This window comes from Anas platyrhynchos, chromosome 27 (assembly GCF_047663525.1).
Source record: "Anas platyrhynchos isolate ZD024472 breed Pekin duck chromosome 27, IASCAAS_PekinDuck_T2T, whole genome shotgun sequence".
NCBI classification, from domain to species: domain Eukaryota; kingdom Metazoa; phylum Chordata; class Aves; order Anseriformes; family Anatidae; genus Anas; species Anas platyrhynchos.
In genome coordinates, this window is record NC_092613.1 from 4,947,708 (window position 1) to 4,962,026 (window position 14,319).

Consider the following 14,319-nt stretch of genomic DNA (forward strand, 5'->3'; position numbering starts at 1 on the left):
AAAAGGGCTGCAGCTGCTCCCTGCAGCTCCTCATCGCCCCTTGGCTCTGCTCTGGTCAGGTCCAGGTGTGTCTGGGCAGAGGGGGGCCAAGCTCCAGCCTTCCTTTGAAGCCCGCGGTACTATAAATCATCACCTGTTTTACACATACCCTGCAAGTCCCCTGGGAGAGCTTGGGAACACGCTGGTTTTACAAAACCTGAAGTGACCACGTCTCTCCTGCCGCCAGTGACCTGATCTGGGCCACTCTGAACTTGGTAAAACTTTCTTTTAGCGATGCCAGATGGCAGGCAAGGAGGCCAATCTATTACGGCTGGCCAGACGCACGACATCTTCAGCACGGAGCAGCCTTACAGCAGCAGCAGCAGCCAGGCAGGCAGGAAACATGCGCTGTCCTCCCAGTTTTCACGGCTATCTCACCATCACTTGATAGCATCAGCTTGCTGGGCCTCGCCTTCCCCAGCTATGAAATGGCTGAGCAACGCTCTCCCCGCCTTGGCAAATTCCCTGCACCCCCAGCTTGATGAAAAGGCAACATCTGAGTGCCAGAGGCTACAAATGCCAGCACGGCCCCTGTCCCAGCGACGGCACCTGACCCCGCTTTGCTAAGCAGTGGCGTAAACGCCGGTGCGCTGGCTTCCAGGAATATCAGGCCGTTTCATCAGGGATAACACAAATCATGCAAGGTATGCTTGCAAATAAAAACCGAAGCGTAGGTGGGTTACTCAGCAGAAGAACACACAGATCTTTCTGGCTCCACATACTGAAACCCAGCTCCTCGGTGGTAGCTCATAAAAATGCGAGCCGCAGGACTCTGAGTGTGTGCAACACCAGAATTAGCTTCGTGAGGAGGCTCTTTGGGCTGTTTTCCAAACTGAAGTCAATGTTGTACTTGCAGTGAGTTAAACACCCACATTTCTGTGCTCGCTGCAAACTGCAAAGTGAAATCATGAATGAGCAAATAGCGGAGCCGTGTGCCTACGGACAGCAGCGTCACTGCCAGGCGCTGCTCCACGGATCCCAGCGGCGTTGGAGAAACACCTTCCTTCTGCTTCCTGTGCGCTCACACGCTCTTCCTGGGGCAGCAAGAGGCACGGCACAGATTTTTCCGCCGATGGAGCAACTGCTTCTTTACCACCATCGGTCCTGCTTTGCTTTGCCTGAGCAGCAACCCAGAAGCCCGATTTTGTCCGGATTTGCTGTTGTGGTGCCAGCATCATTTCTCTTGGGACATTCTGGGGAACACCTTGAGTCACTGAATGCTACTGGGGAGAGACGGGATGCTTCTTGCACTGCAGCACAGACTGTCCATGGGATGGGCTGAGTTGTCCTAGGCTGTGGTGTCAGATGCTCAGCAATCCGGCTGGAAGGGCAGCACACCCAGAGGCGCTCACCTCGTGCGTGTCAGGGTCAGGAGTTTCACCACATGCTGGGGGAGCTGGAGAGCCTGGCAGCCTGGCTCCACTTTTAGGTCAAGCGTTATCCTGAGATCTCGGCCCAGCTGTTCCAGATCAGGTACTACGAGTGGCAGCAGGGAGGAAGCGCCCACCTGCCTGTACCAATTCCAGACGCCCACTCCAATTCGGCTGTGATCACCGCGCTTCCTCCTTCTCTGCGCCCAAACTGCTGCAGAGGAGGGCGGGCAGGCTGCGACCTGGTGACACGCAGGCCTCCTGGAACGCACCTGCACCCTAAGGACACGCAGCCAACCTCCCTGCAAGCACCAGTGTCACGTCCCCGTGGCCAGGCATGCCACGAGACCTGGGGAGCTGCCAGCGAGCGCCGCGGAGCATGCGCCTTGATGAGGCACGAGGATGCCCTAAGGGATGAGGAGCCGTGGGCAGGAGCGGTGCCGGGTGTTGGGGCAGCTGGGCGCATCCGGCCCCGCCGTGCCGAGGATGTGGTTGTGGCTGCTCGGCCGCATTCCCCCCGACCTGGCACCACGGGACTTGGGAACGAGCCGAGGGAGGAGCTGGTTTGGCAAACAGCTTGCCACCGGGACCTGCCCACGCTGCAGCCTGAGTGTGAGTCAGGAGGGCTGGGCACTGACCCGGGGTGCAGCTCAGGGGAAAAGGGGGCATTGTCCCTTCCCCAGTCCCCCCGCACATCGTCTGTGGGCTCACACCATGGGCCTGGCCCCCAAAATCCCACAGGTCCCCCCCGTGCTCCGTCCCTGGCTCTCCCATCTCCCTGACCTCGGTGGCTGGAGCTTCCTTACTGCAGATACCCGCAGGGATTTTCGTGCTGGGTAGCCCTGATCTTGGGGATTTTTAGCTGCCAGAGCAGTGGGAAACGGGTGTCCCCTGTCCCTTCCTTGGTTCTGCCCTTGAGTCACTTTGCAGCCATGGGCTGGGCACGGCTGCCCTGTGGTTTATTTTTCTGATTAACTTATTTGTCTAGGCAATATTTGTCTAGGGCTTTAGGATCCACATAAGGGACAACAGAAACATTTCTTATTGCGCACGAGTTCCTATGGTGCCGCATTTCAGCTTCCTGCAAAGGTCACATAGAGGGAAACTCCTTTGGGGTTAACTCAGCACCAGCCCAGGCCGTTCGGCTGCAGCTCCCCTGCCACCCATGCGTGCCCCAGACATCGGGGTCACCCAGCTGAATCCCAGAACTAAAGCAGACCCTTCCCCTAAAAAAAAAAAAAGAGAGAGAGAGAAAGAGAAAAATTATATCCTGTACAAAACTACCCTGTACTCAATAAAGTTTATTTTTCAAGCTTGGCTTTGGAGCATTCACAATACAACCGTAATAGAAGCCTTAGCAAGAAAATGAGCACATCACAAAATAGTCTATGTCACGTCTGAAATACAAAAATCGAGGTCTTTGTAGAAAATGTTCAGACACAAGATTGATAGATGGATACAGTCCTTTATTCTTTTTTTTTTTCTTTTTTCTTTTTTCACCTCTCCATTTATTCCAGAAAAAACTTTCTATATATAAAAAAAAAAAAAATCATTGCTTCTTTTGGAATAAATCTTTAAAATCACTTCTTTTAAAACGCATCTTTTGTTTGTACAACACGAGATAAATATATTATCGGTATTCTGCAGATGAATCACACCAGAGAACATTCACAGTACGTGGATCCTGGCCACTTGGGTCGATTTCTCCTGCGGGAGGACAAGCGCGGTGCAGAGGACGAAGGCAGGCAATGAGGAGAGCAGAAAGTGGGCGTCACAGCTTTCATACCCAGTGCCATTCTCCCACCTGCCTGTGCCTTTCCAGCCCCTGGGAGCTCTGGGCTCCTGCTTTACGCCAGCCCTGTTCCTGACCGAAGATAAGCCATGGGAAAAAAAAAAAAAAACAAAAAAAATGTGAGAAGCTTGGGAAAATGGCCTTGCTATTTTTATTATTTTTTTTTCATCGTGTGTAAGGGAGACAAAAAAATCCCCTTATTTTGTTCTTAGCCTCCACGATACAATGCAGGTTTGTTATTTAAAATCTTGCTGTAGATCTGCAAAGGGCTGGGCCAGGAAAGGCGTGAGCGTGTGTGTGGAGAGTGACATGCAGCCGCGCTGCCGGGAGTTTTATTGCTGCCCTGTAACACGGACCTTGCTTTGCACGTTACTTTATGTTTCTTTAACCAGCTATCAGCTGGAGAGATGCAATAACAGGCTCTTTCCCGAGAGCGCAGCCAAAACTCCATTTTCCACAATAACTGGTAAAAAAAAAATAAAAAAAAAATGCAAGGAAAAAAATGTCTGGAAGACAAAACAACAGCTTCCTTTTGTCAAAACTCCCAATCGGCGACGGGTGCCAGCTACTCTGCAAAGCGGCGGCCGGGAGAACCCACAAAATGACAAAAATTCCAGCGAGCCACAGACATTCCCAGCATTTTCATCAGCGCTACTTTAAACATCCATCTCCGGAGCCGCCTGGCGCTCCCTGCGCAGGGAAGGGCTGCCTGCGGGGAGCTGCGGCAGGAGGGGGCGAGCACTGCAGGTCCCCCCCCCGGGACCCTAGGGGCTCTCCGGCCTCATAAACCCAGCCGGACCCCCTCTGCCCTTGGGGGGACTGAGACCCCTCTCCTGGAGGGGATTTGGCTGCCTGGCAGCGGGCAGCGCATGGCAGGAGCGTGGGCATCACGCAGCGGCCGCCACGTGCGGGCAGGGCAGCGGCGGGCGCTCATAACTCAAAACCTTGCTCGGCGGGGCACCAAATATTTACACACGCTATCGTCCTCCTGAATGGGAACGAAATACCCTCTGAAGGCAGCGGGACAAAAGGGGTTATCTGAAATTTGGGCTGCTAGCAGCGCGCGCGGGGCTAATAAATAACAGCGCCTCCACACAAAGAGCGCCTCTGGGGAGGATTTGTAGGAGGAAAGGCAAAGGCTGTGAAAGGATAAACAGCAGCTAGCAGGCCCTTTGTCTTCGTTATCTGATCCCAGATAAGGCAGCCCTGTCTACGGTCAGTGCTGGGCTTTTCCCAACCTTTCCCTCCAGCCGCTGCCCTGGGTGACCTTGCCGCTCGGCGAGGTGCCTGTCCTATGGGGAGCGCGCTGCTGGGACCCATTTCCCAGGGGCTCAGCTTGCAGGCAAGAAAACTGCCTGAAGACAGGTCAAGCACATCTTGAATGGGGTTCCCGAGAGCAGGAGGAGAGGGTTGCTTCTCCCTAGCTCTGATCTGTGCTCAGGGACCTGGGCGCACCAGCACCCGCAGGCAGGGGCACTGGGGACGCGGTGTCCGTGAGCTGGCCGCCAGCTGAGCGGCCAATTTTGGGGCAGGAGCTGGCAATTCCGCACCACGGATCCCTTCCATGCAGAGGAAACTTCCATGTAAATGCCTTCGTGAAAGAAAAGGTGACAGCGTGAGAGTTGAGACTTCTTCCAGCCAACACCTCCCTCTGCGAGCCTCGCTACCGCCGAGCCCCTTGCAGCAGGAGCGGGGTGTAGGAAACCAGGCAAAGCCCTGCCCTCACATCAGGGCGAAATGCGTCACTGGTGGCTGATGGCTATTCATGCTCTTCCCTATCAAATGGAAACAATTAATGAACTATTCAGCCTGCTGTATGCTGGACATACCGAGAAGGGAACCGAGCAGGGATGGGCAAACCTCAAACAATGCAGACGTCTGGATGCTTGTCTAGGACAAATCCGACTTAACAGCTTTGGTCTGATGGGGGGAGCGCAGGGGGTGTCGCGGCGAGCACTGGCACGGGGAGGAGGCGCCTCCGGAAGCCCCGGGGTCTCCTCCTTTATCCTCACGCTTTGCATTCGCAGAGGATCACAGAAGAAATCCCGCACGCATGGCAGAGTGGAAAGAGAGCTCCGAGAGCTCGGTGGGGAAGCAGCGGCGTGCAGCAGTCAGCGTCCCCAGAGCACTGCCCTCCCTGGTAGGGTGGCAGGTTTGGATGTGGGCACGTCCCGCCAGGCCCAGCACCAGTCACAGCACCCACCAGAGAGTCCCAGACGTGTCCAAGGGCTGCAGGACCCGCGGGTGGGAGGAACGGTCATCCAGGAGTGCCACAAAGGGGACGTGGATATTAAACAGAGGAGGCTTCCTGCAGTGCTCGCACACCTGAAGACATTTCAGGCTGGTGGCAGGCTGCAGGGAGAGGTGCAGCAGGGCTCCCTCGCTCGGGCTGGGTTTGGCAGGCTCCTGCTGTGCTCCGTTTGGCACCAGGAGCAGCCCTCGGCCAGCCGAGCGCGCTCACATCTCCACACGCACCTCGGTCCCGCGGTGGCCGCCCGAGCCAGGGCTGCTGCGAGGTGGTGCTGGCTACGCACGGCGAGGCCAGGCAAGAAGGTTGGAGGGATGATTTGCTTCTCCCCGGGTCTATTTCTGGTCCCCACAGCTGAGCTGTGGGAGGTTTGGCACCTCTCCCCCTTCCTCCGGGTAGAAAAGCACTGCGGTGGGTGTGCGCAACACTTGGGTGCGGCGAGGCTGCGCGGCTCGGCTCCGCCGCGGGGCTCAGCGCTGGCACGGGGGCAGACGCGCTCCTGAGACGGCGCTGGGGATGGGGTCCCGTCCCGGTGGCCAAACTGGGGAACGCAGTGGTGGCAAGGACAGGGGGATGCTGGTGGAAGCCCCTCTGCTCCAGCTGCTCCCCCCTTGCCAGGATCCAGGTACCGAAGATGGGCAGAGAGGAAGGGGTTGCGCAGGCAGAGGCAAGGGTGCAGGAGGAGGGGGCTGCCCCGGGCTCGGGCTTCAGCTGCAGTCTCTCTGGTGCCTGGGGGTGCAGAGCAGGTTGTCTGAGCAAAGGTACATCTTCACAAACGCCTGCCTGGGCCGAACACGATGCAGCTTTGCAGACACCACCCTCTGCTCACCAAACCTCCCTGTGCCCAGCTCAGCCCCACGGGCAGTGAGCGGCTCCCCCGGGGCAGGGCACGATCCTGGGCAATGCCAGGGCAGCTGCTCACTGCGGCACCTGCAGGGAGGGTGGCAGCTCGCATCCGACAGGGGCAACGTGAGAACAAGGGGGGGAAAAGGCCCCGAGTCCACCAACAGCGGCTGCTGTGGGCTGTGGGGGCAGGCGGGGAGAGCCTGCGGCCAAGGGCGCTTCATCAGCATCGTCCTGCTGGGGTCGGCAGTGCTGCAGTGGGGCGGGTGGGAGCGTGTTGCTGTCTCCTTTCTCAGTGCTCTGATCTCCATGGTGACAAGGGGAACACGAGGTCCGGGTTTAAAATATGCTCTGCCGCCTGTTCTTCCCTCGGGCTGAGGAAGACAGAGAGACGAGGGTCAGACAGGTCAGACGTGAGCGGTGCTCGGGGGGCACCGAGCCCTGCGGTGCTCCGTGGGTTCTGAGCCTAAGGCCGTGTAGAGGAGGGAGCTGCGCCCCAGGAGCACCCAGGGGTGACTTAGGTACCAACAGGTGATGAGTGAGGATGCCTCAGAGGTAACTTGTAGACTAAAGCAGGGAGCAGGTTTGGTTTTCTCTTACGTGGGTACCCACTGGGAGTAACCCCGGTGCCAGCACTGCCTGTGGTGCCATCCAGGAGTGGAGTCAGTGCCATTTTCCCAGACCTACCTGACTGCTGAAAGGCTGAGCCTCGGTAGCCAGGGTCCTTCTGAAGCTGGATCTCCTTCAGGGAGAAGATGGAGACATCTGGGGGTAGAGAGAGGGGTAAGTCCGGCCGGCTGATGGGATGGGGGGAGCAGGAGGGATGGCAGCGCAGCACCACATCTCCGCAGAGCCTTCCTCATGGGCTCACCCCTGCTCTGAGTCACCCTGCCCCAAAACATTTCTTGTTCTCGCAGCCCCCAGGCTCCCACCCCACCCTGCTGCAGCAGCGCTCGGCTCCTCCGAGCAAGAAAAGGCGAGTGGCAACCGAAAAGCCCTGGCTGCAAACCACCACCCTCAGGCTGCAAACCGCAGTCCCCAGGCTGCCAACCACAGCCCCCAGGCTGCAAACAACCACCTCAGGCTGCAAACCACCAGCTCAGGCCCCACATCCACTTTGCTCCACGTCCCCCGCGGCCGAGGGCAGTGCGCACTTACTGTCGGGCAGGAGGTGCACCCTCTCGCCCAGGCTCTTGAAGTAAGGGTGCCTCAGGGCTGCCTCCGCCGAAATCCGGCTCTTGGCTTCGTACTGCAAAAAGCCCCAGAGAACAGGCGGTTACATTCACACCGCGCGTGCAAAATGGCATTTGGTGGGGTGTGCACCATACGCTGTGCACACACCTGTGCGAGGTGTGCACCTAAGCAGTTCGATGTGCTGCCTGGGCGCCGGTGCATCCAAGCGCTGTGCACACCACTGGGGCACACAGGTGGTCACCGGTGCCACTGGCGTGGGCACAAGGGACACCACACACGGTGTGACCATGGGAGCGCACTGCCCACATCACACCTATCTGGTTTGTGTGCCAGAGGACAGTGGGCGAAGGCTGGCTCAGCACCCTGATGGGAAGTGGTTTGGGACAGCATCCACCAGGCTGCTGCTGTACGGGCAGGGCTCGTTCTGCACTCGCAGCCCCTCTCCTGCCTTTATCCAAAATCAGCACGAGGGCAGCTGGAGCACTTTGCTCCACCAGAACCCCTCGCCAGCCACCTGGGCCGTTCTAACACTTACCAGAAGGAGGTTCGTCAGCAAGTCAATGCCTTCTGATTCCAGCCTGAGGAAAGGAAGAAAAAAAAAGTGGAGCATTACTGCGCCCAGGACACATTGTCAGAGTCCCTGCAGGGGACACGGGGCAGCTGGCACCTCCAGCACGTGGCTGCATTCGGCTGCTGCCAGCAGCACATCGAGGAGCTGACAGCGGCGTCCCCAGCTCCCGTTTACATCCCGTGCAACCCCACCGTGCCTTCCGCGGGGGTGCTGCGGGAGGTACCTTGGGGCGTGATTTATGAGCGGCTGGGCTCGGTACTGCGTGAAGTTGTAAGCCTTAAACTCCTCGTTGGACGTTATTCCCGGCCACGTGTCTTCTGTTGGGGTTCCTGGGAGGGGGAAAGAGGGGAACCTGTCGTGCTCACCGGCTGTGGGGTCAAGAACCACGGCAGCCCCCGGCCGGCAGCGCCGTGCCAGCTCCCCCGGGTGGCCGAGGCTGCGCCCCGGCCCCGCTGGCGCAGTGAGCCGCTGCCCTCAAGTGGGCGTTTGGGAGAGAGCAGCAGACTCACCCAGCAGCCTGAAGATCAAGTGCAGCTCTTCCTTCACCGTGGAGCCGGGGAACATCGGCCGGCCGGTGACCATCTCGTAGTGGATGCAGCCAACACCCCTAAAAAGCGCAGCAGGAGCGGTGGCGTTAGCGAGAGAGAAGCCCCAAGGATGCCCCATAACGAGGGCTGGGGCTGCTGGGGGGGGGGAAAATCAGCTCTGACAGGCACAGCGAGGAGCCCCAGGGGATGCAGAACACTCAAGGAGAGCCCACCACCCTTTGGGACACCCAACGCCGTGGGCACGTGCGGTGCCGCACCACCAGCGGGATGGGAACGCCTGGCTGGGGGCTCGGAGCCCCTCGGGACCCTCGGCTGGCAGCCGTGGCTCACCACATGTCGATGGGCGTGGAGTACTCCGTGGAGCCCAGCAGGACGTCGGGGGGCCGGTACCACAGCGTGACCACCTCGTTGGAGTAGGTTTTGGTGGGCACCGATTTGGCTCTGGCCAGCCCTGAGGACGAGAGGGGTGGGCATTGAGGGAGCGGCGCCTTCCTGCGGGGCCACGTTTTCCCCAGAGACGCCTCGAACTCTGCCAGGTAGAAAGCAGCAGCCAGGCAGAGCCAGCTTCAGGAGGGCACGCAGCATCTTGTGGGGGCCCTGAGCTGCTCATGAGGGTCCCCCCCATCCCTTCCCACTCCAAGCTGCTGCCGGAGACCACCCAGGCTCTGCCTCTCCCCTGCCCACCGACCGAAGTCAGCCAGCTTGAGCTCTCCCCTCTCGTTGATGAGCAGGTTCTGGGGCTTGAGGTCTCGGTGCAGGATCTTCCTCCCGTGGCAATAGGCCAGACCCCGCAGCAGCTGGAACATGAAGATCTGCGGGGGCAGAAGGGGTTGGCGCTCAGCCCTGGGGGCACAGGCACCGAGAGGCCAAGTGACTCCCAGCCTTATGGCCGGGGAAGACCCCTGGAAGCCGGAGACACCTTGAGGAGACATCCAGGCCAGGCTCACCTTCACATTGTGCACATTCATCAGGTTCCCGCAGTTATCGAGGTACTGTTTGAGGTCGTTGTCCTGCAACGAGAAGCACCCATAGGCCTCTCCATCCCCTGCGCCCCGCTACCCGCCCGCAGGGGCGCAGCGCCCACGGGGACCCACCAGGTACTCGAAGACCAGGGTGAGGGAGCGCTCCGTGTGGATGATGTCGTGCAGGGTGACGATGTTGGCGTGCTTGAGGTTCTTCAGCAGCGACACTGGGGGAAGAAGAAGTGGGTTTGGGGCAGCAGGACCAGGGCACAATGCCGGTGGGATGTCCCCGAGTCTGCCCGCACGGAGCCAGCCCGGGACCCAGCGCTGTTCACCAGGGCTGTGATGAGGGAGAGCCCCCCACACCCTCACCTTCCCGGATGGCCGTGCAAGGTGCCCCTTCCTCGTGCTCCAGGCGGATCTCCTTCAGCGCAACGAGGTTTTCCGTCAGCTTGCTGCGCCCCTTGAAGACGGTGGCGTAAGTGCCCTGGGGGAGAGGGAGGAAATGGAGGGCACACGGGCCATTTATTGGGGTGGCACGACGGTGATATAGCCTGTACCATTTGCAGGAAGGGTAATTTGAAGCTAAAGTGCTCAAGTCCACAGCAAGACTTGGTCTAAACAGTGCTAGGTATTAAAGATATTTGGCTCCATTCTGCCCTTCTGCAATCCTTTTCACCTAACTTAAAACCTTGGGGAGGGTTCAGCATCTCCTTACCTCTCCCAGTTTGTCCAGTTTAACATAGGTCTCCAGCTTCCCGAAGCCGATATCCGACTGTAAGTGAGAAAGGAAAACATCCCTGGGAGGGATCTCATCCAGGGAAGGATGAGTCTCCAAGGCCGTGGGGTCATGATTAATTTGGGGGCAGATTGATCAAGGCAGGCGCCTGCACGATGTGGATTTGTGTCCTGCAGAAGCGGTGCAGGCGAGCATGAGATCCATCAGAACACCTCCACAGACGATCGTAAGGAGCTGACGATGCCCCTTCTGTTGGAGAAGCCCGCTGGGATCCTGCCGCCAGCACCCAGACCTTTTCTTGAGTGCTTCCCTACGTGCTGCCCTGTACTGCAACTCCCCTCACTTCTCTGCTCCTCAAATCGAGCGTGAAAGGGACATTTCCCCGTTTGGAACAGTGACTCGTTAATGTATTGCTGGGACCTGCTCTCCTGTACCCAGTGAAAGAAAGGGCAACCACCGCAAGGCAAGGGCTTCAGGTTTCACTCCCAGCAGACCCCTTACCCTGCACTTCTCTGCGGGCACACAGACCCCTCGGTTAGTCCAGGTTATTCACGTGCCAAGGCAGGGGATGGCTCCCAGCACTACAGGCTCAAAGCCCAGGGCAGATCCTAGCTCCTGAAGCTTAAATAACAACCCCTGCCATGCTCTCCTCCCTCCCCACGACAGGCACACCAGATCGGAAGACACCTGCCAACACCTCACCACTGGACACGTGCTTGCATGTTTGCCAACAGGACACCAGGTTTTTGTGCCTACGTATGCTGCTGCTCTGCAGTAAAGAAACTGAAATGCCAGCATTAATGCAAAGGCTAATTCATTATTTATCAGCATTTGCATTTCAACCAGCAGAGGCTCCAGCGTTCGTGGCACTGCAGGAGGTTTCCACCTCCTCCCCCTGGAAGGGCGCCAGGTGTGCGCAGAGCTGGGTGAAGGAACGCACGGGAGGCCTGGGGATCTGCACAGCAGCGCGTGGATTTGCACGTGTAGGGGTGGCAGGAGGAAAGGATGAGTGCGTGCATATGCACAGGGGCAAATGTGCATGGGTTACGTGGGAACGTATTGCTGGGAGCATGCAGAGAGGGATTTGCAGTGTGTGTGTGTCGGTACAAGGGAGCTCACACAGGGGGACATGCACGGGGTGGGTGGTAATTGGCACGTGCATGTGCTGGGTGCTGCATGCACAAAGCAAGGTGCTGTGCCAGCACTGCTTGCTCTGCACACAGAGACTTACGAGGGAAGCCCGCCGGGACATCCTGCTGAGGGGTTTGGGGAACTCCGGGCTCTCCATCTGCAGCTTCTGCAAGAACTCGGGGGGCAGGCGGATGTCCATGGGCAGGGAGAGGCGCTTGCTGACATCCTGCAGAGAGGGGCAAGAGAGTAGGTGATGAAAGCACCTGACGAAAGAGACTTCCAAGGGGCAGCACCCTCTATCCAGAGCTGATATCGATGGCAAAGAAATAGGGACACCCGTGGGACCCTTGGTCAGGGGAAGAGGGAAGGTGTGTGCATGGGGATGCGCTTGGGGCTTTGTCCGGTACCATGGACATGCTGAGCAAGGGCATCAGGGCTCTGAGCCCACCAGATCCCCACGAATCCAGCACTGGCCCTTCCAGCCAGCAGGCAGGTGACAGCCAGAACTGCCCCCACCCCTCCTGCCCCCCAGCAACACTTGCCTCCATGGAGAAGCGGCGCTGGTTGTTGTTGCGGTAGCGCACGGCCATTGGGGACTGGCCTTCCACCTCGGAGGGGGAGATGGGGGCCGTGTCGGCTCGGAAGTCCCTGCCCAGGTGCTCCAGCTGCAGGTGCCCTTGAGCCAGGTCTGAGGACAAAGAGAAAGGACAGAGAGCTGCTGGAGAGGCAGAAGTACCACCACAGCCCTCGTCTTGAAGAAAAGGGAGCAGGGCAGGGAGGTCCAGAGATGCTCCAGGGCCACAGGAAAATCCTTTTCTGCCTCCACACCCAGAGGCAATACCTGCTGCTCGCTACAGGCTCCTGGTGCATGGCCAGCATTCATCTCAGCTTCCCAGCCTTATCCTCACTAACATCACCTTAGACAAAACACGACGTGTGCTATAGGGACACCTAGGTGCCTGACCACGGCTCTGTATCTGGCCGTTGTTTATTGCAAAACAAAACACTTAGAGAGATGTGCCATCACCCTGAGGAACACAAAAGCCCTCTTGAAAACCAAACCAACCCAGAAAAATCACTCTCCTCTAGGGACTCCGGGTGTGAAGCCTCACCAAGCCCAAGAAACCCTGAAAGGAGCAAGAAATCGGAACAAAATAAAGCCACTGAGCTCCCTCTGGCCTCCGGTTTGAGGCTTGCACTCAAAGCTCCTCACTCAGTAATTAATGGCCGGCTGGTAGGAAGCGGGTTCCCTGATCCATGGGGAGGCAACACCAACTGGGTGTACTGGGACGGAGGAGGCAGAACTGGGAGCTCTGGGATGGAAAAGGCAGCTCTAACTGGGCATACTGGGACGGAGAAGGCAGCTCTCTGTAGGCTGCGCAGAGCATCCCTCCCGCTATGCCTAGCGCAGATTTCGGCAGCCGATCGCGGCGTGCTCGGGCAGCCAGCGATGATCTCACTGCTGAGGATGGGAGAGGGAGGGCCAGGACCTGGCCGCACGCTGCTCATCTGACGGATGAGAGGTGGCAGGCAAGTGACCTGGGAAAAGATGTGGTTTCCTGCCACGGGCACGGGGAAGAAGGGGACCTGCGAGCTGAGGGATGCGGGGTGCCCTCTACAAACAGCCCGCACCCACGGGAGGGGTGCAGCCCATGCCAGGGGGCCCCCCAGGACCCAAAACTGTGCCAGGAGATTTTGTAGCGGTGGGCAAGGAGGCATAGAGACACTGCTGTGGGGCTCCAGTCCCTGTCCCTTTCTGGCCATCTGCCTGCGCAGGAGCAGCTAGGAAACCTACCCTGAATTAAGCACGGGTACAGAATTAGCGTGGATCAATTAAACTGGATCAAAGCTTTTTAACTTGTTCGCCTCCTAAGCAAATTAGCTGAAAGAAAACCAAAGGCCACTTAACGTCTGACCAAACTGGAGTTCAACTAATCCCACTTTAAAAGATAGTTTGGGAGAATTTGTGCCGGTTCCTCAAGCCCAAAGTCCTGCTAAAAGATGCAGCCTGTCCCCAAAAGGTGCAAGGTCTGTCCGAACCAGCCGCCCACCAGCTCTTCATCCACGAAAGCATCCGAGAAAAAGCCCAAAGGCAGAATAACAAACCGGCCTCCCAGTGCATGTGCAGGGCAACAGGACACACAAAAAAACAAACCTGAAAACTACCAGAAGATAAAAACAACACCTAAAACTACACCCAGGACTCACGGAGATGAGGGGAATGGTGCCCTGGGGCCAGAGGCAGGCTGGATGTGCCAGCCCAGCCCTAAAAGTTTCCCTGACCCCGGGTCCCACAGGTTGCCCCGGGTGCCCAGGACCTCTCCGGGTGCTCACAGGAGGGGATGTGGGGCCGTGGGCCGGCAAACCGAGGGCCTGTCTGGTTCTGCTCGGCGTTTCACGTGGCTTGCAGTGAGCCCTGGCACCCTGCGAATAATGAGGCTGCATGGGATATCAAAGCAAATTAAAGCGAGACCGCAGACACGGCGGCTGCCTTTGACGAGCCTCCTGCCTTTTTTTTTTTTTTTTAATAAATATATTTAAACACTGTCTCTGCCAAAACAAGCTTTGATCTCCCAAGGAAAGGGGCCAGAACCCTTCACTCCTTCCCTGACTTAGAACTTTTAATTACTTTGCTAAGTGTGAACCCTCCTCTCAAAGCTCTGTTGCGCTCTTGAGGCAGAGCTGGGATTATTCATCCTCCTTCCTCCCCCTCATCCTCACTTCTTTGTGGCCGTGCGCTCCAGAGGCCAAATTTTGGCTCTGATTTATGCCATTTGAGCTGGGAATCATGCTGGCTCTGCAGCCCTTTTTTGGCCTCAGAGCATGGAGCGGGCCGTGGCTGTTCTGGGGCAAAACAGCTCTGGGCACAGGCACGAGCTGCT

General features: G+C 58.0%; 1 protein-coding gene across 4 annotated transcripts in view; it reads right to left on the reverse strand.

The window, feature by feature from the left end:
- Nucleotides 1–2,672: 2,672 nt before the first annotated feature.
- CDK18 (cyclin dependent kinase 18) overlaps nucleotides 2,673–14,319 on the reverse strand; it is a 40,071-nt gene continuing 28,424 nt past the window's right edge. For 3 of the 4 annotated variants that reach the window (XM_038168440.2, XM_038168439.2, XM_038168441.2), the window contains exons 3-16: nucleotides 11,980–12,125; nucleotides 11,538–11,663; nucleotides 10,286–10,342; nucleotides 9,940–10,054; nucleotides 9,700–9,794; nucleotides 9,553–9,615; nucleotides 9,294–9,417; nucleotides 8,936–9,056; nucleotides 8,567–8,664; nucleotides 8,281–8,386; nucleotides 8,022–8,064; nucleotides 7,451–7,541; nucleotides 6,980–7,057; nucleotides 2,673–6,666 (exon numbers count right to left, since the gene is read on the reverse strand). In XM_038168440.2, coding sequence (XP_038024368.1) covers nucleotides 6,632–6,666; nucleotides 6,980–7,057; nucleotides 7,451–7,541; nucleotides 8,022–8,064; nucleotides 8,281–8,386; nucleotides 8,567–8,664; nucleotides 8,936–9,056; nucleotides 9,294–9,417; nucleotides 9,553–9,615; nucleotides 9,700–9,794; nucleotides 9,940–10,054; nucleotides 10,286–10,342; nucleotides 11,538–11,663; nucleotides 11,980–12,125 — 1,298 coding nt within the window. In that variant the 3' untranslated portion in view covers nucleotides 2,673–6,631. Of the gene's footprint in view, nucleotides 6,667–6,979; nucleotides 7,058–7,450; nucleotides 7,542–8,021; nucleotides 8,065–8,280; nucleotides 8,387–8,566; nucleotides 8,665–8,935; nucleotides 9,057–9,293; nucleotides 9,418–9,552; nucleotides 9,616–9,699; nucleotides 9,795–9,939; nucleotides 10,055–10,285; nucleotides 10,343–11,537; nucleotides 11,664–11,979; nucleotides 12,126–13,232; nucleotides 13,320–14,319 lie in introns of all 4 variants that reach the window. The other variant, XM_038168442.2, reaches the window with a different exon arrangement.